Consider the following 27,527-nt stretch of genomic DNA (forward strand, 5'->3'; position numbering starts at 1 on the left):
CTATAATGAAACATGCGTAATACGTATACTTAACGTAATAATAAAACAGAAGAAGAATTCTAAAAAATGCATATTTGTTGGCAGTCTGATTTATTTATATTTTATGATATCTAATTCACATTTTTTTTATTAAATGTACTGCATGTACTCATTTCAAATAATTATTAAGTAACCATTAACTATAACAAACAAACAAAAAAAAGCTTCCAAACGTCTGTTTACATCCAGCACTTATGAGTAATCGAACGCATCGCCAAGCAATCACTTTCACACAGTAAGCCATAAATTTTCATTCTCTCTCTTCAATACTACTGAAACTACCAAACAGTTATAATAACCATTCATTTTTATTCTTTATTCTATCTTACCTAATGTTTTTTTTATTAAATGTATTGCATGAATATTAAGTTTTTCAATTTACAGCAACCTTTTACCAATAGAATACTTAAAGCACAAGGGGTAGATGCTGACCAATAGGAGAGCAGGACCTTATGGGGGGGTGGGACTAGCATCAGGAAACCAATGGGAGAGCGGGAGGATGGTGGCGAGTTTACTCAGTTGGCGGCGCGGGAGTTTTAAAATTGTTCTCGGTGGTCCGGGCGAATCTCGGGACTTTATAGCAACAACCTTTCGTATCTTGAAAACTTTTTGTATGTAGAGCAGTAAAATTTTTCGTATTGGCTTTCGTAACTTGGATTTTTCGTAAGTTGAGCCTTTCGTATCTCAAGGTACTACTGTACATTAAAGCTCATCTTATAATGTAAAAAATTTTCTAATGAATTTCAGATTGAATTTCATAATGGCCTCAGCAAACTGCATGACAGTCAAGTAGAAAAATGAGATAGTATTTAGTTAAAACTTGTACTTGGGCTGAGTTCAGGTGATGTACTAACATTTACCATTAGTTTTATGTATAAGTAATGTAGGAAATAAAAATCTGAGAAAATAACTTGAAAATCAGTCTTAAATCTTCTGCTTACTAATTTCCTTCCAAAATACTATTACCATATCTTACAATAAAGTACAGGATATGGAATTAGGAAGATGAAGACCAGTAGGATGGTCCGAAATATAATGGAAAAGATGAAGATGAAGACCAAGACTATAGAACTGAATTCAAGCTGAAAATGTGTAAGATAAAAGAAAGTGAAGGGAACTGCATTTTATGTCTTAACCTTATAATAGGGAAATGTGAACAAAAACATAAATCAATAATGACAATGATTTTACCGATAGAAAAAAAAAATAAAGCTCTAAATCATATTACTTTAAAAAGATTACAACTAAAGCAATTATGGAAGTATTATCCATCTATCATAATTGATGAAGAGAGCTACCACTAAATACAAAATCATATGGTGTTTAAGGTACCTCAGTAGTACATACCTCCTCAGGTGATTGCCGAACAGCAGGAATAGGAGTGATAGGTGCAGGAGCAGCTGGTGTTACATTGGGTGTCAAATTTGGAGTGACTGTTGGAGTAATAGGAGCTACTGGTGGAGTAAGGGGTGCACCCATTGGAGGAAGAATGCTGGAGGCTGGCACAGGAGGTTCGGGAACATCCTGCCAAAACAATTCTCATGCTAATGTGCATCTTATGTGACAACTCACTACATCATGAGATATATTTGTTGTCTCTGAAGTTTTAAAAGAAAAAAATAATCTTTAAGCCTCCTCAAGCAGACACAGTACAGTAGTTTCATTCCTGGCAAAAAAAAAACACACACACACACACACACACACACACACACACACACACACACACACACTACCTTCATCTTTTCAGTAAGAGAGAATTCTTTTTGCATGATTTTCAATGTTACCACCTACACACGTTTTTCTTGTTACTATGGCAGAAAAGACTGCATTCAGAAATGTGTTAAAGAGAAATATAACTAAACACTATTCACAGGATTTGGTTCATAAATCAAGAATGATGTACATTGTAAAAAGAAAATAAAACTCAGAAATACTGATTTTCACATTACTCTGCATTATGACGTGATATGCATCAATAAGTTTGCAAGTTGGTGAAGTAGTTATAGTTATTAAGTTGCCGCAACTTTTGGTGATCTTACTTTTTACTTCAATTTTGTAGTAAGATACTCGGTAAACTACCATATTTTACATACTTAGAAAAAACATTCAAACATCATGCATTATTCATATCAAATCCTTTTGTAATGTGTCTGTGGAAGCTTCTTTGATGATGTAATTCTGTCAAGCTTTCCTTAAAAGTAATAAAGAAATTAAAACTATAAATGAGTCACAACTCTTATCACAACTTGTGTCAGCTGAAATTCAGTCACCCCAAGATCAAGATTAAAGTTGCATCTCTTGGCCTAAAAATATCATGAGAGATGGAGAAGCAAATGTATAAAATAACAGGACTATCAAATGAGTGCAGAACATAATCGTATTTTTGTAATATCAATTCACTTAAAATGTTATTGTCATGATACAATAAAGTTTTATACATACTTACCTGGCAGATACATACTTAGCTATAGACTCCGTCATCCCCGACAGAAATTCGAATTTCGCGGCACACACTACAGGTAGGTCAGGTGATCTACCGCCCTGCCGCTGGGTGGCGGGAATAGGAACCATTTCCATTTTCTAATTCAGATTTTCTATTCCACGTGTCTCCTGAGGGGAGGCTGGGTGGGCCATTTAATCGTATATATCTGCCAGGTAAGTGTGTATAAAACTTTATTGTATCATGACAATAACATTTTTATACATTCAACTTCCCTGTCAGATATATACTTAGCTGATTGGCACCTTTGGCGGAGGGTAAGAGACAGCTATTTACAGAATAGACAGGTAAACAACATACGTTGTAGGTAATAAAACTAAAAAACCTTGGTTCCTGCCTGTGTTAGCGAAAGACTTCATGGCTACTGCCTAGGAGCCTGCATCGCTTCAAGAGCCTCAGCGAGGTAGTGACCTCTTGCTAAGAGTTCTTGATGGTCTGTCAAAGGGGTCTTTATCCACTTACTCGACAGAACCTTAGGATCTTTGTCAATGGGGTCCTATCCACTTACATGACAAAACACCTTGCCTAATGGCCTTATCAAAGAGCACGACACTGATCCCGATCACCTGATCCTATCACCGGGGTTAGTACTACGATTGAAAAAGTGTCATCCCCCAACATCCTTTCAAACAACCCAAAAAAACTCAACACCAATTTTGTTACAAATAATCATTAAAGAAAACAAAAACAAAAATTATTTAAGGATCAGTATCCACTCCCTGCCCCAGCATAGTATCCGCTGATACATACGGACCAAGAGAAAAAACATTTCTCGTATGTTACTTTTACATCCTTTAAATAATGGGATGCAAATACTGAGTTACATCTCCAATATGTTGCTGCTAAAATGTCCCTCATCGACATATTCTTACTAAAAGATAGGGAAGTTGCAACTGCACGGACTTTGTGAGCTTTAACCCTAAGCAGCTTTAAGGAATTCTCTTGGCAATTCATGTGAGCTTCTGTTATCACATTCCTGACAAAGAACGCCAGTGCGTTCTTTGACATAGGTCTCTTGGGGTTTCGTACTGCACACCAGAGACTCTGGCGACATCCCTGAAGTTGTGTCTTCTTTTTTAGATAGAACTTCAGGGCCCTGACTGGGCAAAGAGACCTTTCCAAATCTCTACCTACAAGGGGAGAGAGTCCCTTGACTTCGAAACTTCTAGGCCAAGGTTTAGAAGGGTTCTCATTTTTAGCCAGGAATAGATGTTGAAAAGAAACCACTGCAGAGTCTTTTTTTAAATCCCACCCGAGAATCTAAAGCATGCAATTCACTGACCCTCTTGGCAGTAGCGAGGGCCAAAAGGAAAATGCACTTTCTCGTAAGATCTCTAAACGAGCTTTTATCTGGAGGTTCGAACCTGTCAGAAGTCAAGAACTTGAGGACCACATCCAGGTTCCAACTCGGGGGGAGAGAAGATCTCAATTTGGTGGTCTCGAAAGACCTAATGAGATCATGAAGATCTTTATTCTCTTCTATATTCAGGCCTCTGTTCCTGAACACAGCTGAAAGCATGCTCTTATATCCTTTTATAGTAGATACAGCCAACTTCGACTCTTCTCTTAAGAAAAGAAGATAGTCGGCGATTTCGGTCACAGAGGCATTGGAAGAGGAAAGCTTCTTCAACCTACACCATCTACGGATGACTTCCCACTTCGATTGGTAGACCCGCAGGGTAGAGGACCTGCGGGCTCTAGCGATTGCACTTGCAGCTTTCCTAGAAAAGCCTCTCGCTCTGACCAGTCTTTCGATAGTCGAAAGGCAGTCAGGGAGAGACCGTGGATGCTTTTGTGAAACCTCTCGAAGTGGGGTTGTCTGAGCAGATCTGTCCTTTCTGGAAGAGATCTGGGGAAGTCCACCGTCCATTCCAGTACCTCTGTGAACCAGCTTCGGGAAGGCCAGAAGGGAGCAATGAGAATCAGTTTTGTTCCCTTTGATGCAACAAACTTTCTTAGCACTTCCCCTAGCAACTTGAATGGGGGAAAGGCGTAGGCGTCTATGCCTGACCAGTCCATGAGGAGAGCATCGATCGCTATGGCTCTGGGATCTTCTTCCAGAGAGCAGAAATTGTCCATCCTCCTGGAGAGGAACGTGGCAAACAGGTCGATCTGTGGTTTTCCCCAGAGGGACCAAAGTTCTTTGCAGACTTCTGAGTGAAGTGTCCACTCTGTTGGAAGTACTTGGTTCTTCCTGCTCAACCTGTCTGCTCTTACATTTTTCACTCCTTGAACAAATCTTGTTCGGAGTATTATGCCCCGTTCCTCCATCCAAATCAATAGAGCTCTTGCGATCTCGTATAGTGAGAAAGAGTGAGTGGCCCCCTGATTTCGGATGTAAGCCAGAGCCGTGGTATTGTCCGAGTTGACTTGGACTACACTCCTCTAGACTTGCCGATTTGAACCGTAACTCCAGGGCTAGATGGATGGCCAGGAGTTCCTTCGCATTGATGTACAATGTTACCTGTTCCTTTGTCCAGGTAACCTGCCACTTCCTTTGGACCCAATTTTGTGCCTTCCCCATCCTGTTTCCGAGGCATCGGAAAACAACACTAGGAGAGGGTTCCGAATCAAGAGGGACACTCCTTCGTTTCTTCTCAAGGGGGTTAACCACCACTTCAGGTGCGACTTTATTTCCTGTTGAATGGGAAACGAATCTGACAATTCTCCTGTCTTCTGACTCCACATTCTTCTCAGGTAGACCTGCAGAGGTCTGAGGTTCAATCTCCCTAGGGAAACGAACTGCTCCAACGAGGAAAGGGTACCCAAGAGACTGAGCCATTCCCTCGCCGAGCTTCATTCTTTCGCTAAGAAGTTCAAGACTTTTTCCAAGCCTCGAGCAATTCTCTCTTGCGATGGAAAAGCTCGAAAACCCCGAGAATCCATCTGAATCCCCAGATAGACCATGTTCTGTCTGGGGATCAATTGTGATTTCTCGAGGTTTACGAGTAGTCCGAGTGATTGCGTCAGTTCTAATGTCGTCTCCAGGTCCTTCAAGCACTGATGTTCCGACTTTGCTCTTATGAGCCAATCATCTAGATAAAGAAGATATGCTTATCCCTTTCAGATGTGATCCATCTCGCAACGTTCCTCATTAGGCTCGTGAAAACTTGAGGAGCTGTAGATAGGCCGAAGCACAGGGCCCTGAATTGGAAAATTCTGTCCTGCATCATAAAGCGAAGATACTTCTTCGATGCGGGATGCAGGGGGACATGAAAGTAAGCATCCTGTAGATCCAGGGAGACCATCCAATCTCCGGGACGGAGAGCCGCAAGAACCGATTTGGATGTTTCCATAGAGAACTTTGTGTTCTCTACGAATTGGTTCAATGCGCTCACATCCAGAACCGGTCTCACTCCCCCCGAGGATTTCGGAACCAGAAAAAGACGGTTGTAGAATCCCCGGGAGTGCGGATCCCGGACCAATTCGCTGGCTTCCTTTTGCAACATCTGCTCTACAAGGTGCAAAAGTGCTTCTCTCATGGCAGGGTCCCTGTACTTCGCCGACAGTTCCCTTGGGGTCGTCGTTAAGGGAAGTCTGTCTTGAAAGGGGATAAGATATCCTTTCCTTACTACGGAGAGGGACCAGCTGTCTGCCTCTCTCACTGTCCATTCTTCCGAAAATTTAAAAAGTCTGGCTCCTACCGGTGCTTGAAGGACTGAAATATCACTTAGATTTCTTGATAGGTCTGAAGGCAGACGTACCTCTTTACGCCATTCCTCTCTTCTTCGAGGAGGGTCAGAAGAGGAACTCCCTCGAAAGGGCTGTTGAGGGGTGTAACGTTGACTCTCTCTTCATAGTAGGAAAAGAGATCCTCGCTTTCTTGCGGATTGGGCCAAAAGGTCTTGTGTGGCCTTCTCAGTCAATGAATGGGAAATGTCCCTTACTAACTGAGAAGGGAACAGTTGATCCGAAAGCGGTGCGTAAAGCAGGGACGACCTCTGGATAGGAGTGACTGCTTTTGTTAGGAAAGAACTAAAAGTCCTTTTCTTTAAGATTCCTGTTCCGAAGAGAGAGGCCACTTCTCCTGATCCGTCCTGAACTGCTTTGTCCATACAGGACAGGACACTATGAAGAGCTTCTGGGCTCAGAAACTCCGTATCCTGAGTTTTCTTGGCCAAAACCCCAAGGGACCAGTCTAAGAAGTTAAAAACTTCCAAGACATGAACAATCAATTGAGGAGATGGTCCATTTTCTGAAGTCCCCCATGTGGTTTTAGCTGATGACAAAGCTTGCCTCCTCGAAGAGTCAACCAAATTCGAAAAGTCTGCTTCGGCTGAGGTCGGGAGAGCAAGACCCAACGATTCTCCTGTCTCATACCAAATACCTCTCCTTCCTGATAGTTTGGAAGGAGGGCAGGCAAAGACGGTTCTCCCCGCCTCCTCCTTGGATTTAAACCAGTTTCCAACAAACTGCAGAGCCTTCTTCATGGAAATGGTCGGTTTCATCTTTAAGAAAGAGGACGATTTCGAGATCTTGGTGCTAGTGAACAAAGATCTAGGCGAAGGAGGAGCGGCAGGACTTAAAGAATCTCCAAACTCTTGAAGTAACAGGGCTGCTAATGTCTTATAGTCTGATAAGCCCGCAGCTGTATGATCTTCAGAGTCCGAAACATCTAACTCTTGTTCAATCTCCATGGGGGAAGAGGGATCAACCGAAGAGGATTGTTTCTTATCGATAGGGGACGAGTCTCTCGCAACATCTAAACCACCCTTGCAAGAGCGACGGCTGCCTGTTGCGACAACTTGCGTCCTTACTAGGGAGAGGCTGATCCTGCAAAAAGACTATCATAATTTCTCTCCTGGCAAGAGCGATGGCCGCCTGTGCGACATCTCTCTCTCTTGTCAGAAGAAGGATGTCCTCTCAAATCGCTCTTAACAGGAAAAGCTCTATCCCGACAGGGGCTACGGCCGCCCGTGTGACATCTAGAGTCCCTGTCAGGTAAAGGCTGATCCTGCTCAAAGCTAAAAGAAGCCTCTTGGTTAATGTCTCTTTGAACAATTGAAGATCCTCGTGTCTGTCGTTTGGATGTCGATTGTGGGGCTTGGCGTCTGGCTGGCACAGGCTGGCGCTCCTGGCGCTTTTGGCTCATTGCGCCTGGCTGGCGCTTCTGGCGCATTGCGCCAGGTTGGCGCTTTTGGCGCTTTTCTCCTACTTCCTGTCCAAGGAGTAGAGTACGCAAATTTTGTGCCAGAAACGTCCGTTCTTCCCGTTGATCTCTTTATCGGCAGGAAAGAGTCCTTTCTTCTAGGAGCATCCTTTTTAAGAACTCCTACTAAAGAGGAAATCTGTTCCTGCATTTTTAAGAGAATCTTAGTAGCAGCATTCTCTTCTTCCTTGTCCGAGGTCGGTGAAGGAGGTCTAGAGGAGGTAGGAGACTCCGAGTTGAGAGCTGGTATATTCTTAGCTCTTTTCCTTTCACATGGCGATTCTTCAGGGAAACACTCTGGACTTGAATCCAAAGTTGGAGCTTTCCAACTCCTTTTCAAGGGGCGAAAGTTCGTCAGAACTCCAGCCCTTTCTTTGAGGCGAAGAATCGGAACCCGACCCTCATCATCTCAATGAAGTTCCTCAAATAGGAGGCAGGCTGTATCTCTTTTAACATCGTTGGGAGTTCAGCAGCTGGGCGGAAAACATAGTATCTATCTATCAGCATCCAACCCAAGGGTTGATGGATTACCCCAGGGGACCTCTCCAGAAGGGAGCAGTCTCCAGGACAAAGAACTTCAAATTTCAAAGTCGTCTATTCAGTGTCCCAAGAAAGGGACCGACCAAAGGAGGGTGATCTTAGACTTGTCCCGTTTAAACTTGTACATTCCTTGCGACAAGTTCTAAAGGCTGACCATCTCTCAGGTAAGGGCCTTACTTCCCCGTGGGGGCGTCACCACCTCTATAGGTCTTACAGACGCCTATTATCATGTCCCGACGGCTCAGCACTCCCATCCATTCCTGGGCTTCAAACTTTTAAGTAAAAGAAGCTTATTCCTTCAAGGTGATGTGATGCCCTTTGGGCTGAATATAGCCCCAAGGGTTTTCACGGAACTGGCGGAGGTAGTGGTGCAGGAGCTAAGGTCTCAGGTTTTATTGGTAGTGGCGTACCTAAACGACTGGCTAATCTGGGAGATGGTCAAAGACAAGTTTAGGAAAGCCATGGACGGGGTCATATCTTTCCTGGAATATATAGGGTTCAAGATCAACAGGACCAAGTCCCGATTGGCCCCAGAATCCAAGTTCCAGTGGCTAGGTTTCCATTGGGGCTTGGATTCACACAACCTTTCCATTCCATCAGGGAAGGGGATGCCAAGGTAACAAGCCAATTCTTAAAATGCAAAAAGGCTTCGAGAAGGAATCAGGAGACGATCCTAGGCTCGCTCCAATTTGCGTCAGTCACAGACGTTCTGTTGAAAGCCAAGCTCAAGGACATCAATCGAGTTTGACGTTCAAGGCCAATGCCAAGTGTCGTGACAAGTTCGGCCGGGTACCTCTGATTCCCAAGGAACGTCTACGTCCATGGGCAATAGCCAAAGAGTTACAGTTGCAGTTCCCTCCCCCGTCCCTACTGATGCATACAGTCGCATCACTATCAGGTTGGGGAGGTTATTCACAGCACGACAAGGTTCAGGGAACTTGGTCACCTCAGTTCCAAAAGCTTCACATCAACATCCTGGAAGCTATGGCAGTGTTTCTGACCTTAAAGAAGCTCCGTCCTCCGGAGGAGACTCATATCAGATTGGCTCTCGACAGTGCAGTAGTGATACATGGTATAAACAGAGGTGGTCCAAGTCAAGTCATGTGAACCACAGGGTGATAGCAATTTTTTCTCTAACTGACAAGAACACCTGGCATCTATCGGCTACCCATCTGGCAGGAGTCCACAATGTAGTAGCAGACGCATTGTCCCGGTCAGTCCCCCTGGAGCCAGAATGGTCACTGGACCAGGAACCCTTTCGAGAGGGTTTGTAGGAGAGTACCGGGTCTGAAAGTAGATATGTTCGCTACAGGGGCAAACCACAAGCTGCCTTGTTACGTGGCCCAAAGTATGGACCCTCTAGCATACACTACAGACGCCCTGAGTATAGATTGGAACCAGTGGAGGGAGTTTATTTATTCCCTCCAGTGAACCCTCTCCTGAAGGTGTTGCACAAGTTGAAATCCTTCAAAGGTCAGGTGGCTCTCATAGCTCCTTACTGGCCCAAGAACAATTGGTTTCTCCTTCTCCTAGAACTAGGTCTTCATCCTCACCCTCTCCCGGGCTTGAGGCTGACGCAACAAGTTCAAACGGTGACTGTGTTCGATTCCTCAGGTCTTCACAAAACCCTATCTTTATGGATTTCATGAAGTTTGCAGGTAGGAGGGTAGGGGACATTGATCCACAGAACATTCTGTTCTTGGAGTCAGACAAAAGAGAATCTACACTTCACCAGTATGATTCAGCAGTTAAACAATTGCCTACATTTCTCAGGAAATCAATGTCAAAGTAATGACAATGAACGTGACTATAACATTCTTCAGGCCTTTATTCGAACAAGGCTTGGCAGTTGCCACAATAACAACCACTAAGTCAGCTCCGAAAAAGATTTTCTTCTCGGGTTTGGTATAAATCTAACTGAGTCTTATTTCACCTCAATCCCAAGGCTTGTGCACGCCTGCGGCCCATTCAAAGGCCGTCGTCAGTGTCATGGTTTCTTAACGATGGTCTCAGGTTAGACTCTAAAACAGACAACTTCAAATGTGATTGCCAAACCCTTTTGCGTAAGGCACTGTTTTTATCAAGTCTGGCTTCAGGTGCCAGAACATCGGAGATGTCATCTTTATCTAGTGGCCAAGGGCATATAGAATTCCTTCCCTCGGGTTACGTGTTGCTTTCACCAAATAATTATTTTATGGCTAAGAATGAGAACCCTTTGGTAAGGCGATCCCCTTGGAAGGTTGTTCCGCTTCCGCAACATCCATCTTTATGTACTGTTAAAACCCCTAAGGACTATTTATCTAGCACATCTACCTTTTCCGAAGGCCCCCCCCCTCCTTTTCATGTGGGGCGGTGGTGGTACCATATCCCTAAAGGGCATTACGCAGCAGTTTTTGTATTTTACCAAGGAAGTCAGCCCAGGGTCCTTTCCCAAAGCGCGTGCTATTCGGGCTATAACAACTTCTGTAAATTTCTTCAAATATATGAACTTTGATGATCTGAAGAAATATACTGGTCGGCAGTCGCACTGGGTTTTTCCAAAGCTTTACCTTAAGTCCTTGGAGGATCTTAAATATCAGGCAATAGCTGTAGGGAGGTCAGTGTCTCCTTGCAACATCAATATAGTACTGTCCTTGTGTCATATGAATATTTTCCATTATGCCAGTTTTATTAACATCCTACCTATCGCAGCAAATCTCTTGCTATTTCACTTGGGTCTATGGTGTTAGTTTATACAATTTAATATTCTGTTTCATTTCAGAGTGATGTAGCTTGGTGTTTCTCTGGTACAATTTCACGGGAGCGACACGGCTGAGCCAGAAAAGGGATTTTGACGTAGGAAAAATCTATTTCTGGGGGCGAGGAAGCCGTGTCGCCCAGTGAAATCCCCCCTGGTTTTTTCCCCTCCCCTTGCAGTGCACCAAGCTTCATTGCTATCGATAAGTATGACGTCACAGCCGCCATTCAAAGGGGTAGCTAGGTGTGACCTATTGGGTCAGGCCCCCAGTATTAGGGTCTTTTGATGAGGAAAAGGCTAATTGGAGGGGTTGCTGTGGTAGTGTTTAACACTCGCCCCAGTTTCATACCGACACCTTTTATATAGGTGAGCGAGTCAGAGGCTTCTGACATGTCCAATTTAGCAGTTCTCTGGTATTATAGCAATATTTTACTAGAAATAGTGCTAAAGCAGACATATTTCACTGGGCGACACGGCTTCCTCGCCCAGAAATAGATTTTTCCTACGTCAAAATCCCTTTTTTAGGATGCTTTTCCTATAGCTATCCTTGGCAGTTCGGGACGCCACAGAATCTGCCGAGGGGACGCCTGATCGGTTGGGGATTCTCCATCACCTCCGTAAGGCTGTTGACATTCCTTCTCCTCTAGGCCTGGACGCTTGAAAAGAGGTCTAGGCCTGGGAGCGAGATGAAGCCGATCAGACGCACCCTCCACTGCACTGGGGACACTTACGTCACTTTCACTGCGCTTACTTTGTATAGTTTGCATTTGACGTTCCATCCTTTTGAGTGCAGCTTTCAGATCTGCAATTTCCGTTGCAGGATTTGCAGTCTTTGTAGTACATGAGGAAGTAATTATAAATTTAGGATTAGGTGCTACAGTAATTGGCTCGTTAGAACGAGACCTACTTACGCTTCTGGAGGAAGCCTTCCTAGACCTATCCATATCTAATTTCCTTTAATAGGAATTTAAAGTCTTCTACTCTTCCTCATTCAAATCTACACATTCATTACAGGTGTTAGTTACAGAGCATTCATTCTGCCTACACCCCTTACAAACCGTGTGAGGGTCTACCGAAGCTTTCGGTAGCCTCACCATACATCCCTCATTCACACACAGTCTTTTAACTGAAAAGCTAGAGTCCGACATTATGAGAAAAATCCAATTCCAAAATCAATTAACAGTCCACGAAAGCGTATGCCCAACCAAAGATCCAATACGTCACCAATAAAACCGGTCTAGAAGATCAATAGCGATGAAAAAACACAAAAATCAAATCAGGAGGAACAACAACAATGTTGATGTCCCGGCCGACAGAGAAAATCTGAATTAGAAAACAAGAATGGTTCCTATTCCCGCCACCCAGTGGCGGGGCAGTAGATCACCTGACCTACCTGTAGTGTGTGCCGCAAAATTCGAATTTCTGTCGGGGACGACGGAGTCTATAGCTAAGTATATATCTGACAGGGAAGTTGAATGTATAAATAATAACTACTCATGTTGTTGTGGGAACATCAAGATAATTTTCTCAGTAATGTTCTAAAGGGTCCACAATAATACCAAGTGTAAAAAGTCTGTGTATAATTTTGAAGACTTTACAGAAAGCTTTCGAACCCTTCCCTGGGTTCATCTTCAGTCCAAATGAACAAAAAGTTACGACAAGTACAGAGGTAAATTTAAAAAACAAGAGACGTTGAAGATCGTTGACAACGGTCGTTAGCTCGTTAATGGGCCAGGTGAAGAAAGAGGGTAGTTAACAATAACTAGGTGATACCCTCTCCCCTATCAATCCTTCTGGCTGCAATCCTGTTGGATCTTCGTACGGGTTGTTGCAACATTACATGAAGTCCTTCATCCAAGGGCGTAGATTGGGCCCCACCGTTAACCAGACTCCCCCGGGGCAACGGTTACCTGGACTGGAAGAGGCAAGGCAGAGGCAGCATCAGGAGAGGGAAAAACAGAGCCTGTCCTACAGTTAAAATCTTTTAAAAACATACTAGTAATATAAAAACTAAAAATTAACAAATGGGTCTTCGTTGACAAAAGACTTGTTTCCTTTAAATGATTCTCCCAAACTTATGGCAGCTCCCTCGACTAGTCGTCTGACATTTACATTGTTACTTTTAAAGATAATTTTAGCCTCGTTCCAGTTGAGTCTATGATCATTCATGAATGCATGTGCTACTATTGCGCTGTTTTGTGATTGTAGTTCATAAGCTCGCTTATATGTTCGCCCAAACGTATATCTAGTCCCCGTCCACTTTCACCAAAATATTTACTATTACAATCCATACATGGTAGTTCGTAAACGCCTGGGACTATGGGATTTTTATCATTGTTATTGTTTCTTACGAGGGAACGTCTTATTGTATTTTCATATTTGAAAATACAATATTGTATTTTCATATTGTATTTTCATATTTGAACAAATATGAAAATACAATAAGACGTTCCCTCGTAAGAAACAGTAACAATGATAAAAATCCCATAGTCCCAGGCGTTTACGAACTACCATGTATGGATGTAATAGTAAATATTTTGGTGAAAGTGGACGGGGACTAGATATACGTTTGGGCGAACATAAGCGAGCTTATGAACTACAATCACAAAACAGCGCAATAGTAGCACATGCATTCATGAATGATCATAGACTCAACTGGAACGAGGCTAAAATTATCTTTAAAAGTAACAATGTAAATGTCAGACGACTAGTCGAGGGAGCTGCTATAAGTTTGGGAGAATCATTTAAAGGAAACAAGTCTTTTGTCAACGAAGACCCATTTGTTAATTTTTAGTTTTTATATTACTAGTATGTTTTTAAAAGATTTTAACTGTAGGACAGGCTCTGTTTTTCCCTCTCCTGATGCTGCCTCTGCCTTGCCTCTTCCAGTCCAGGTAACCGCTGCCCCGGGGGAGTCTGATAACGGTGCCCAATCTACGCCCTTGGATGAAGGACTTCATGTAATGTTGCAACAACCTGTACGAAGATCCAACAGGATTGCAGCCAGAAGGATTGATAGGGGAGAGGGTATCACCTAGTTGTTAACCCTCTTACGCCGGAGCGGTAAATAAAAAATTGTCTCCCGTATGCCGGAGGGGTTTCGGAGTGAGCGCGGAAGAGGAAAAAATATTTTTTTTTAAAAAATTCACAGCGCGCTTATTTTCAAGATTAAGAGTTCATTTTTGGCTCCTTTTTTGTCATGCCTGAAGTTTAGTATGCAACCATCAGAAATGAAAAAAATTATTTCATTATCATATATAAATAATGCGATATGATAGCGCAAAAACGAAATTTCATATATAATTGTATTCAAATCGCGCTGTGCGCAAAACGGTTAAAGGTAACAAGTTACTTTTTTTTCGTTAGTTACTTTTTTTTCGTTGTAATGTACACTAAATTGCAATCATTTTGGTATATAACACATTGTAAAATTATAAAAGCAACACAGAGAAAATATTATCACAAAATAATGCATGAATTCGTAACGCGCGGACGTAAACAAATATTTTTTTCAAAATTCACATAAATCTAAAAATATTGTCCTAGAGTGTTCCAATTTCTTTGTTCAAAATGAAGACAAATGATTGAATATTACTATACTGTAAGAGTATTAGCTTACAATTGAAGTTTTTGACCATATCTGACGAGTTAAAGTTGACCAAATGTCGAATTTTTTTATATACTATATATTTTTATATGCAATTATTTTGGAAATAAGAAAAGCTACAACCTTTAAATATTTTTAATTTTATTCTACATGAAATTGCGCACATTTTCATATATAAAATTCTATGAAATGCCTAATATGAAACGGAGCAAATATTCCGAGAATGGGACGTACGCATTTAGGAGATTTGTGGCGGAGAATCCGCGCGTGGAGGGAAGGTAAGATTTTTTTTTAAATTCACCATAAATCTAAATATTTGCTAGACTTCGAATTTGTTTCAAGATGAAGATAAATGACTGAATATTACTAGACTGTAAAAGAAGTTTTTTAGCTTACAAACTGCGTTTTTCGACCATTTCGGTAGAGTCAAAGTTGACCGAACGTGGTTTTTTTTTCTATTTATCGTGATTTATATGCAAATATTTCAAAAATGAGAAAAGCTACAACCTTCAATTATTTTTTTTGTATTCTACATGAAATTGCACACATTTTCATATATAAAACTTTATGTAACGGCTAATTTAAAATGGTGCAAACATTACCACAATCGCACGTATGATTTTTTCGGAAGAGTACCGCGCGGACGTAAAGAAAGTTTTTTTTTATTTTTTTCATAAATTCACCATAAATCAAAATATTGTGCTAGAGACTTCCAATTTGTTGCAAAATGAAGGTAAATGCTTGAATATTACTAGAATATAAGCGTTTTAGCTTACAATTGCGTTTTTCGACCATTTCGGTAGAGTCAAAGTAGACCAAAGATTGAAATTTTGGCAATTATCGTTATTTATATAAAAATATCTCAAAACTGATAAAAGCTACAACCATGGGTTGTTTTTAGTTGTATTGTGCATGAAATTGCGCACATTTCCATATATAAAACTTTATATAACGGCTAATTTTAAAATGGTGCAAACATTACCACAATCGCAAGTATGATTTTTTTTGGAAGAGTTACCGCGCAGACGTAAGGAAAAAGTTTTTTCATAAATTCACCATAAATCTAAATATTGTGCTAGAGACTTCCAATTAGTTGCAAAATTAAGGTAAATGATTGAATATTACTAAAATATAAGAGTTTTAGCTTACAATTGCGTTTTTCGACAATTTCGGTAGAGTCAAAGTTGACCGAAGGTTGAAATTTTGGCAATTATGTAATTTATATGAAAATATCTCAAAACTGATAAAAGGCTAAAATCATGAGTATTTTATTGTTGTATTCTACATAAAAAATACGCACATTTTCATATATAATACTTCATGTAACGGCTAATTTACAATGGTACAAAAATTACAAAAATTATGTCAAAGTGACTAAATAATTTCCGAGATGTGTCAGATACTTTTTAGTGCGGCAAGAAAGAAATTCGCGCTTGCGCGCCTGCGTAACGATTGTAAACAAAACAACACCTTGATCCGTGAACTCCCAGCATCCCCCAAGGCGTGTGATTCAAAAGTTTTAGGCTGGTAGGCCTATAACGGTATTTTTCCGCGGAATTTAAAAAAAAAACTTTTGTAAGGTCGACGTAAAATACATCCAGTCGGCACACGAGAGACAAAAAAATGTCGACGTAAAATACGTCCAGTCGGCGTAATAGGGTTAACTACCTTCTTTCTTCACCTGGCCCATTAACGAGCTAATGACCGTTGTCAACGATCTTCAACGTCTTGTTTTTTAAATTTACCTCTGTACTTGTCGTAACTTTTTGTTCATTTGGACTGAAGATGAACCCAGGGAAGGGTTCGAAAGCTTTCTGTAAAGTCTTCAAAATTATACACAGACTTTTTACACTTAGGTATTATTGTGGACCCTTTAGAAAACATTATATATACTCTCGTGATAGAGTGTTTTTCCCTATTTCTCAGTAATGATAGCAATTATAGTGGTCAAACTTAAACTATGCTTTTTTATGAAAAATTCCCAAAGGTATCTACAAATATTGATTAAACTAAACAGCACAATGAGGAAAATGGCCATCTATGGCTTGTTGCTAGAATGCGTTCCATTAAGCTCCACATTGAGTAGTTAACTATTAGTGTTTCTTGAACAGCACACTGGTCCCTTTGGGATATCTGATCTGCACCCATCTGTATAACTTAATTGACTGTCTTGCTTCAGAGTTCACCTCTTAGCACAATTATTCAGGCAAGCCCCTTCATTAAATTATTATATATATATATATATATATATATATATATATATATATATATATATATATATATATATATATATATATATATATATATTACAGTATATCATATACACACACCAAAAACAATAATATATAATTCTTAATAAAGATGAATTTAAATTCACATGATCGTGAATAAGTTTCTAGACAAAACTGTGCCACTTTTTGTCAGCAATGCACATTGGCCAAGAATGTGCACAGACCATCTCTCAAATTGTCATTAATTTTATATACAGCTTTCTTTTGTATTTAACTTGGCTAACATTGGAGATATGTACACATATAGTGTCTCTTACAAGGCTTGCCATAGAAATTTGTTCTTGAGTAAGATTTGAAAACTGAAGCAAGGAAAAAATTATGTTGGACATTTACACTGGGAGAAACCAAAGAAAAAATGAAACTAAATGTGGAAAACAGTATAGATGGGACCAAAGTGATAGTACTACCAAAAACACTGCTACTTTCAATCTACAAAAATAAGCCCGCCGCCAAGGCATCCCTCTTTCCTTCCAGACTATCAGTCCCATAAAACATACATGACAGCAACAGCAGCTACACTAATGATCTTACTGGAATGTAATGCTATAATCACAGTCAACATACTGTACTTTGCAGTACAGCCCCAGTAGGCATGATCAACATGAGGAAAATAATGATGGTATCTAACAAAAAATCTGTCTACTTAAAACTTCTTCCATGAACAACTGGTACGTATTGTCTGAACCTTTAAAAAATCCATGCAAAATCAAATTATTGTACATAATTATCTCTGTAATCCATGCAAGAAATTACCTAAATAATACAATTACTACCATAATATACTACAGTAGACACTATTAACAACAAAGTTTCACACAAAGGAATACAGAAAAAGCAGGAAATAATGATGAAAATTAAGATTTTTAAATTCAAAAGCTTGGAAACCTTCCCTGTAGAGGCTTTCCAAGTTTGAAGGCTAACAATTAAGAATATTTAAGCATAAATTGTGATCCACGGAATCTGCATATACTGATTACAAGACAGCTATTGAAGAAAAATGGCTAACTTTTGTCATTTTTACACAAACCTATTATTCATATATGTATGCCCATATTTTTGTCCCGAATGTAACTAGGATCACTCATCTTTGTGTTAATCATAAAAAGATGGTCATTTCACTACACAGCCTCTGGTATCTGTGGATATGTAAAAATAAACTTCACTTATCCATCTACCAGTAATCTGGTTTATTCACTAATCTGGCATGGATTTCAAAGTTCCAAGGCCGCTGTAACTGAAAACTTTCCAGACCACTCCACAATGTTTTGGTTGCACTACACCTGCTCACCTGCCACCACACAGCTGAATTCATAAATTACTTTTCAGAACTCATATGATCTATATAAGAAAAAACAAAAGCCGACATATTGATTGCAATAACTACTATTTTACTTATGTACCGATCTGAGGTGTTCTATAGTAGTATTTTGTTTAGAACCAACACATCAGCCATGATTTGGAGGTTTTGACAAACCCATTTATGCTTAGTAGCCATCAATGGTCATATACTCATTATTCACAGAAAAATGACATTGTTATGATACAATAAAGTTTCATACATACTACCTGGCAGATATATACATAGCTATAGACTCCGTCGTTCCCGACAGAATTTCAAATTTCGCGGCACTCGCTACAGGTAGGTCAGGTGATCTACCGCCCTGGCTCTGGGTGGCAGGGCTAGGAACTATTCCCGTTTTCTAATCAATAATCTCTCTTCCACTGTCTCCTGCGGGGAGGCTGGGTGGGTCTCAATTGTATATATCTGCCAGGTAAGTATGTATGAAACTTTATTGTATCATAACAATGTCATTTTCATACATTCAAACTTACCTGTCAGATATATACATAGCTGATTGACACCCTTGGTGGAGGGCAAGAGACAGCTAACTAACTGACTAGACAGGTAAACAACATATGTTGTAGGTATAAATAAACCTTAGTTCCTACCTTCTTAGAGGAAGACTTCGTGGCTACCGCCTAGGAGTCTGCTTCATCTCAAGAACCTTAGCGAGATAGTGATCTGTGGCCAAGAATTCTTGTGGATCTGTCGATGGGGTCTCTTCCACTTACTCGACAGAATCCTAAATGCGTTTGTCAATGGGAGCACATCCGCTTATATGACAACACGCACTAATTTAAGGAGCACACAACCAATCCCGATCACCCGATCCTAACCCGTGTTTAGTTCTAAGATTGCCTAGAGTTATCCCCAAACTCTTGCAAACAACCACAACTCGAAAATCATACATACAAAAATAACAAATTTTTGTACCCCTCTAATAGTCAGATGTCACTCGATCTTCAAATAAAGAGAAGTGCAGGCCGCCTGTGCGACAACTGACACTCCCATCAACCGAAAACCCGAGAACACATCCGACAGAGGGTTACGTACCTAATTTAAGGATTGGTGCTTTCTCCTTTACCCATGAACCGTCTGTGCTGACACAAACGGACCTAACGAAAAGCATTTATCATACGTAACTCGTACGTCTTTTAAATAATGGGATGCAACACAGAGTTGCATCTCCAATAAGTTGTATCCAAAATGTTCTTTAGAGACTATTTCTTTGGAACGCACCGAGGTTGCGATTGCTCTAACTTCGTGGGGCTCCCACTCTTAGGAGATTAAACGAATCATCTGGACACTTCTTATGAGCTTCTGTGATAACACTTCTCACAAAGAAGGCTAATGCGTTCTTAGACATTGCTCTCTTGGGGTCTTTCACTGAGCACCAAAGACTTTTCTGCGAACCCCCAACTGCTTTCTTCCTGTCCAGATAAAACTTTAGAGCTCTAACTGGCACAGGGATCTTTCTGCCTCTCTGCCCACCAAGCTAGAAAGTCCTTTAACTTCGAAAACTCCTGGGCCAGGGATTCGAAGGGTTTTCATTTTTGGCCAGAAAAAGGGACTGAAATGAACAAATTGCTGAGTCTCCTTTAAAGCCAACTCTTGATTCAAGGGCGTGCAACTCACTGATTCTTTTTGCCGTTGCAAGAGACATCAGAAACAAACACTTTCTCGTGATATTACGGAACGAAGCCATGTGAAGTGGTTCGAATTTCATCTGATGAAAGAAATTTAAGAACCACATCTAAGTTCCAGCTTGGAACCTTAGGTTTCGCGTGATTTAGATGTTTCGAATGAACGAATGAGGTCGTGTAAATCCTGTCATTCGTTAGATCTAATCCTCTGTTTTCTAAAGACTGCTGAGAGCATACTCCTGTACCCCTTAATAGTTGGTACCGAGAGATGCGACTCTTGTCTAAGAAACAGAAGGAAATCTGCAATTTCGGTCACAGAGGTACTGGAAGAGGACAGCTTCTTCGACCTACACCAGTTTCTGAAAACTTCCCACTTCGATTGGTACACTCGTCTCGTAGATGATCTGCGGGCTCTAGCAATTGCATTTGCTGCCTGGCGAGAAAACCCTCTCGCTCTGACGAGTCTTTCGATAGTCGAAAGGCAGTCAGAGCAAGAGCGGGTAGATTTTGATGGTACCTCTCGAAGTGGGGTTGTTTGAGCAGATCTATTCTGTTTGGAAGAGTCTGGGGAAGTCCACTGTCCATTCCATCACCTCTGTGAACCAGATTTGAGCTGGCCAATACGGAGCGATCGAGTCATCTTGGTTCCTTCGGATGCCACGAATTTTCTGACTACTTCCCCCAGAATCTTGAACGGGGGAAACGCGTAAACGTCTATTCCTGACCAGTCCAGGAGAAAGGCGTCTGTTGCATAAGCTCGGGGATCCTCCACCAGGGCACAAAATGTATCTATCCTTTTGGAGAGGAATGTGGCGAAAAGATCTATTTGAGGCTTCCCCAAAGGCGCCACAGGCTCTGACAGACTTCTGAGTGGAGTGTCCATTCTGTGGGAAGGACCTGGAATCTCCTGCTCAGTCTGTCCGCTCTCATTCCTCTCCCCTTGAACAAACCTTGTTAGAAGAATTACCTTCCTTTGGTTCGCCAAATCAGTAGATCCCGTGCCAGCTCGTACAGAGCAAAAGAGTGCGTCCCTCCTTGCTTCTTGACATAAGCCAGAGCTGTCGTATTGTCCGAATTTATCTGCACGACTTTGCCTCTGACTAAGTGTTCGAAGCTTTTTAGCGCCAGGTGTATTGCTAAAAGCTCTTTGCAATTTATGTGCCATGACACCTGTTCTGCCGACCAGGTGCCTGACACTTCTCTGGGTCCCAATGTTGCACCCCAGCCCGCCTCCGAGGCGTCTGAAAACAATGTCAGGCTTGGGTTCCGTACCTGCAGGGACACTCCTTTGTTTTCCTTTAGTGGAAGCAACCACCACTTCAAATGGTGTTTTATTTCTTCGATATTGGAAACGTATACCGATAGCTGACCTGTTTCCTCCAACTCCAACTTCTTCTTAGGAAGAACTGAAGCAGGGTGAAGAAGATGTAATCTCCCATTTAGGGAGAAATAACCTGTTCGAGCGAGGGAAAGGGTTACCCCAGAAGGCTCCCAGACCATTCCCTCGCCGAAACCAGTGCACTCTTTCCCTAGAAAGTGCGGATACATGTTGGCAACAGCCTTTCGTTTAGTCTCTATTGCGATGGCAAAAAGTCGAAAACCCCGAGAATCCCATCTGAATCCCAGACTAAACCGACTTTGTCTGGCTGGGGATCATCATGAGACTTCCGAGGTTCACGCTCCCTCTCAGTCCCCAACAAAGACTTTGTCAACTCCAGTGTTATTAACAGGCCTCCAAACACTGCTTTTGAGACCTGGCTCTGATGAGCAGTCGTCCAGGTACATTGAGACATTTATCCCTTTCAAGTGTAGGTGTCTCGCTATATTTTTCATCACGTCTGTGAAGACTTGAGGAGCCGTGGACAGGCCGAAACACAGGGCCCTGAACTGATAATTTCTGCCTTCGAACATAATCGAAGGTACTTCCTCGACGAATGGTGGATCGGGATGTGGAAGTATGCGTCTTGAAGGTCTATGGGACACCATCCAATCCCCTTGCCGTAGTGCTGCAAGGACTGAGGCAGACGTTTCCATGCTGAACTTCTGTTGTTCGACAAATTTGTTCAGCGCACTTACGTCCAGTACCGGTCTCCATCCTCCCGAGGCTTTTGTTACAAGAAACAAGCGGTTGTAAAACCCCGGGGAGTTGCAATCCAGTACAAGTTCTATTGCTCTTTTCTCCCACATCTGTTCCACCATTTGACGAAGAGTGTCCGTCATCATCTGGTCCCTGTATTCTGGCGGACAATTCCCCCCTCGGAGATGTTGTCAAGGGAGGAATGTCCTTGAATGGGATGCGATACCCCTTCTTGATAATCGACATCGTCCAAGTGTTGGCTCCTAAGTCTTCCCAGGCTTTCGCAAAATACTGTAGCCTGGCTCCTACGGGTGTCTGGAGGACAGAACTCTCATTTCCCTTTCTTAAAAGCACGGAAGGAAGACCTGCCCCTCTTATCAGTTGACTTCCTTCTGGCGATCGGTCTAGTTGGAAGACCTCCTCGAAAGGGCTGTTTCTGAGCCGGGAGAGCCACTTTCTTCTCTTCTAGCTCAGCAGGCCTACTCTTCCTTGATGATTGTCTAAGGAGATCCTGGGTGGCCTTTTCCGTCAGAGAGAATGCGCGATGTCCTTCACCAACTGCGATGGAAAAAGGTGTTCAGAGAGAGGCGCAAACAATAAGGCGGCTCTCTGCGAATGCGAGACGGCCTTTGTGAGGAAAGCACTGTGCACCGCTCTTTTCTTTAACACTCCTGCACCATATAGCGAGCATACCTCAGCTGATCCATCCTGAACAGCCTTATCAATGCAGGCTAGGATACAATTCAGGGTTTCTGGGTCGAGTTGTTCATTTTCTTGAGATTTCTTGGCCAGAAACCCCAAGGACCAATCTAAGAAGTTAAAAACTTCTAGGGTGCGAAATAGACTCTTGATGAGGTGGTCCGTTTCCGAAGCCCCCATGTACCTTTGCTGCATTCAAGGCGTGCCTTCTAGACGAATCCACCAAACTCGAGAAATCTGATTCGGCTGAAACGGACAGAGACAATCCTATATCCTCTCCCGTTTCGTACCAAATTCCTCTCCTTCCTGTAAGTTTGACGGGAGGCATACAAAAGACCGTCCTTCCTAACTCCTTCTTCTTCTTGAACCAGGAGTCAAGAGATTGTAGCGCTCTCCTCATAGAAATGGCAGGCTTCATTTTAAGGAAAGAGGAAGACTTGAGTGTTTTCGTGCGTCGAAAACTGCGAACGTGAGAAGGGGGAGCAGCTGGTGTCAAAGAGTCTCCATATTCCTCCAACAGAAGGGACGAAAGGACTTTATAATTAGAAGATCCTTCCTTCATTTCATCCTCCGATGCATCTTCTGGGTTAAGAGGCTCGGAAGGAGAAGGCTCTCTCCTTTCTACTGACTCTTCTCTTACTCTCTTCCGAGTGTCAGGTTCATACGAGGAATGCGGCTGGTGTACAGCAGGAGTATCTCGCCTGGGAGGAGTAGCGTGCTTGGGATCCTCCTGGCGCCTGGCAGGCGCAAAGCGCCTCGAATACTCCTGGCTTTCAGCAGGCGCCTGGCGTCTGGCAGGCGCATTTTCATCAGGCGCCTGGCGCCTGGCAGGCGCATTTTCATCAGGCGCCTGGCGCCTGGCAGGCGCAAAGCGCCTCGAATACTCCTGGCTTTCAGCAGGCGCCTGGCGCCTCGTAGGCGCATTGTGTTCATAACACTCCTGGCGAGTGGTAGGAGTATTAAGTTCCGCATATTCCTGGCGCCTGGGAGGAGTATAAGCTTCGTAAAACTCCTGGCGCCTGGTTGGCGCCCTACTCTTGACAGGAGTAGCTTCCTTTCCTACTTCTCGCCTGCCTAGCGCACCGCCCCCGCCCCCCAGAGATGGCCGCCTGTGCGACAACTCCCCTGAAGGATGCGTCGCGCCTGGCAGGAGATAGTTCTTTAGATCTTTTAATAGGAAGCCTATCATCCTTCTTACGAGTAGGCTCCTTATAACGAGTTCCTGCTAGCAAGGCTAATTGCTCTTGCAAATTCTTCAAAATTTTCTTGGTTGAGGAATCTTCCGAATCAGGAGAGGGAGATCTGTAAGGCCGCTCTAGGATCTCCTCTAGTCCCAGAGTCTGACTGTATTCTCGCCCTCTTTACTACCGAAGGAGCTCCTCCTTCCGAGAAGCGCTCGGGACTCGAATTGATCTCATGTTCAGCAGGCGCCTGGCGCCTGGCAGGCTCTTGCATACTCCTCTTCAAAGGACGGGAAAGATTCGACTCCTTCCACCCTCTTCTCGGAGAAGGCGAACTCGACGACGAAAAGCACTCTCGTAGGACCCTCTTATAGCGGTCTTTAGCAGTCGATACGATCGATTCTGCCGAAGGGACGCCTGATCGTTGGGGATTCTCCACAACCCCCGTACGGCTTTCGACTTTCCTTCTCCTCCGGGCCAGGAGCTTGGAAGAGGTCTAGGCCTGGGAGCGTCGCAGAGACGACCAGACGCTCCTCCACTACACTGGGGACACTAATATCACTGCCACATTCACTTTCCTTACCTTCCAATGCCGCGACCTTTTCCTGCATTTTCTGAAGGGAAGCTCTAAGTTCTGCTATTTGCCGAAGCCGAACTAGAGGGATTAGCCATTTGTGAACGGGCTGAAACAGAATGGTCATTATCATCATAGGAAGAAGCTACAGAGCTAGAAAGTAAATCATGAGAGGCAGACCTTCTATGGGTTTTTGGGTTCCTTCTCTCTCATCTCTCTCTAACTTCTTCAAGTAAGAAGTTAGATTCTTCCACTCTTGTGCACTCAGATTCTCACACTCATTACACGTATTCTCAATTGAACATTCAACCATTCTACACCTTCTACAACTAGTGTGAGGATCTACCGAAGCTTTCGGAATCCTCACCTTACAGCCCTCATTCACACACACTCTGAAAACTAACACTAAAGAATCAGACATCTTCACAAAATCCAAAAACCAAGTCCAAAAAAACAGTCCACGATAGCGAATGCCAAACAACGATCCAAGTACGTCACCAAATATCACGCGAGAGATGATCAAAAGCTTTGCGAAAAACGAATTCTAGTCAGGAGGAGTAACAACAATGTTGATACAGCCGGCGACAGAGAGATTATGATTAGAAAACGGGAATAGTTCCTAGCCCTGCCACCCAGAGCAGGGCGGTAGATCACCTGACCTACCTGTAGCGAGTGCCGCGAAATTTGAAATTCTGTCGGGAACGACGGAGTCTATAGCTATGTATATATCTGACAGGTAAGTTGAATGTATGAAATTTTCCTATTTGCGGTATTTTTCACAGAGAAATATTCATATTTTACATATTTCCATATTTTTGTGACTAGATGCACTTTTTGTAGTAAAACTATGAAACTATTTAGGTATAAGCATTTTTAGAGGTTATTGTGTTTTAACTATAAAAACAGGCAGTTCTAAGCATTTCAAATATTCGTTTATTTTAGCTATTCGTGTGAGTGGTACCATCCCTCGCAAATATGGGGGTCTAGTATATTAAAAAAAGTTTCTTTTCAACTTTTCCTATATCATCACTATTATTTTATTTTAGGATTGTGAGCACCAGATGTTCTCTGTGTATCTAGTGTCTTAGCATATCTTTATGTTCACAGGGAACATATCTCTATGATCACCGTGTTTCCTCTTCCATTTACAGGCAGTCCCTGGTTTACGACCAATTCGGTTACGACATTCCAAGGTTACAATCCCAAGGAAGAAATTACTCCAAAAAGGCAAAATAATAGTTTGAAGGTGTTTTGATGAAAAACAATAAAATAATTCCATTTACATAGTTTTCAATACACCCAAAGCATTAAAATGATATTGTTATGTTACAATAAAGTTTCATACATACTTACCTGGCGATATATACATAGCTAAGACTCCGTCGTCCCCGACAGAAATTCAAATTTCGCGCCACTCGCTACAGGTAGGTCAGGTGATCTACCGGCCTGCCCTGGGCGGCAGGACTAGGAACCATCCCCGTTTTCTATCATATTTTCTCTCTTCCACCTGTCTCCTGCGGGGAGGCTGGGTGGGCCTTTAATTGTATATATCTGCCAGGTAAGTATGTATGAAACTTTATTGTAACATAACAATATCATTTTCATACAATCAACTTACCTGTCAGATATATACATAGCTGATTGGCACCCTTCGGTGGAGGGTAAGAGACAGCTTCTATATGGAATAGACAGGTAAACAACATATGTAGGTATAAATAAAACCTTGGTTCCTACCTGATAGGTGGTAGACTTCGTGGGTGTTTTGCCCAGTAGTCTGCATCACCTCAAGACTTTAGCGAGATATACGATCTATGGCCAAGAGTTCTTGTGGGTCTGCCGATGGGGTCTTACCCCACTTACTCGGCAGAGCCTAAAAGGACTTTGTCAATGGGTGCTGATCCACTTATATGACAATAACACCTTATGAAGGAGCACACAACAATCCCGACCACCTGATCCTAACCATATGTTAGAACTAAAGATTGTTAAGAGTTATCCCCCCGAACTCGTCACAACAACCGTAAATCAAAACCACTACGCACACATACATAATTTTCAAAAAAAAAATTATACTCAACTAATTGGATATGACAAGAATTCTCTTACTGAACAACATAGACGGCCGCCCGTGCTAGCCTAAGTCCTCCATTGTTCGAAGAGACTCGACCATATCCAAAAAGAAGAAAAGTATATACATTTAAGGATTGTGTCGGCTCCCGCGTACCCAGAATCGTATCCGCCGATACGAAAGGACCTAGAGAAAAACACTTCTCATATGTCACACGCACGTCTTTCAAGTAATGAGATGCAAATACTGAGTTGCATCTCCAAAATGTCGTATCTATGATGTTTTTAAGCGACATATTCTTATGAAACGAGAGAGACGTCGCTATAGCTCTCACTTCATGAGCTTTTTACTCTCGACAGTTGTAACTGTTCGTCAGGACAGGCCTTATGAGCGTCTGTAATGACGTTTCTTACAAAGAATGCCAGCGCATTCTTGGACATCAGTCTTGTGGGGTCTTTTACCGCGCACCAAGGACCTTGTCTAGAGCCTCCCATTTGATGCTTTCTCTGAAGGTAGAACTTCAGAGCTCTAACAGGGCATAGAGACCTCTCTGCTTCTCTGCCTACGAGACTCGACATGCCTTTGACTTCGAACTGACTTAGGCCAGGGATTCGTAGGATTCTCGTTTTTCGCTAAAAACAGGGTCTTAAACGAGCAAATCGCTGAGTCTCCCTTGAATCCTACTTTATCCTGCAGAGCATGCAATTCACTAATTCTCTTTGCCGTAGCTAAAGATAATAGGAATAGGCATTTTCGGGTAATGTCTCTAAACGATGCCCGATGAGGAGGTTCGAATCTTTCCGATGACAGATACTTTAGAACTACGTCTAGGTTCCAGTTCGGAGGTACTGGTTCCTTAGACTTTGAAGTCTCAAAAGACCTTATGAGATCGTGGAGATCTTTATTATCTGCCAGATCTAATCCTCTGTTCCTGAATACAGCCGATAGCATACTTCTGTATCCCTTTATTGTGGATACGGCTAGATGAGATTTTTCTCTCAGGAATAGCAGGAAATCAGCCAATTTCCGCTATAGAGGTAGTGGAGGAGGACAACTTCTTGGATCTACACCACCTTCTAA

General features: G+C 42.4%; 2 protein-coding genes across 2 annotated transcripts in view; one reads left to right on the top strand and one right to left on the bottom strand.

The window, feature by feature from the left end:
- The window catches only part of LOC135216229 (sorting nexin-2-like), a 131,412-nt gene that overhangs the window by 45,889 nt on the left and 57,996 nt on the right, over positions 1-27,527 (top strand).
- Positions 1,348-27,527, bottom strand: part of LOC135216198 (RNA-binding protein 12-like) — a 48,105-nt gene continuing 21,925 nt past the window's right edge. Inside the window, exon 2 of the mRNA XM_064251337.1 lies at positions 1,348-1,563. Within this exon, the coding sequence (XP_064107407.1) occupies positions 1,363-1,563 (201 nt within the window). The 3' untranslated portion in view covers positions 1,348-1,362. The remainder of the gene's footprint in view (positions 1,564-27,527) is intronic.

This window comes from Macrobrachium nipponense, chromosome 6, assembly GCF_015104395.2.
Source record: "Macrobrachium nipponense isolate FS-2020 chromosome 6, ASM1510439v2, whole genome shotgun sequence".
Lineage (NCBI taxonomy): Eukaryota > Metazoa > Arthropoda > Malacostraca > Decapoda > Palaemonidae > Macrobrachium > Macrobrachium nipponense.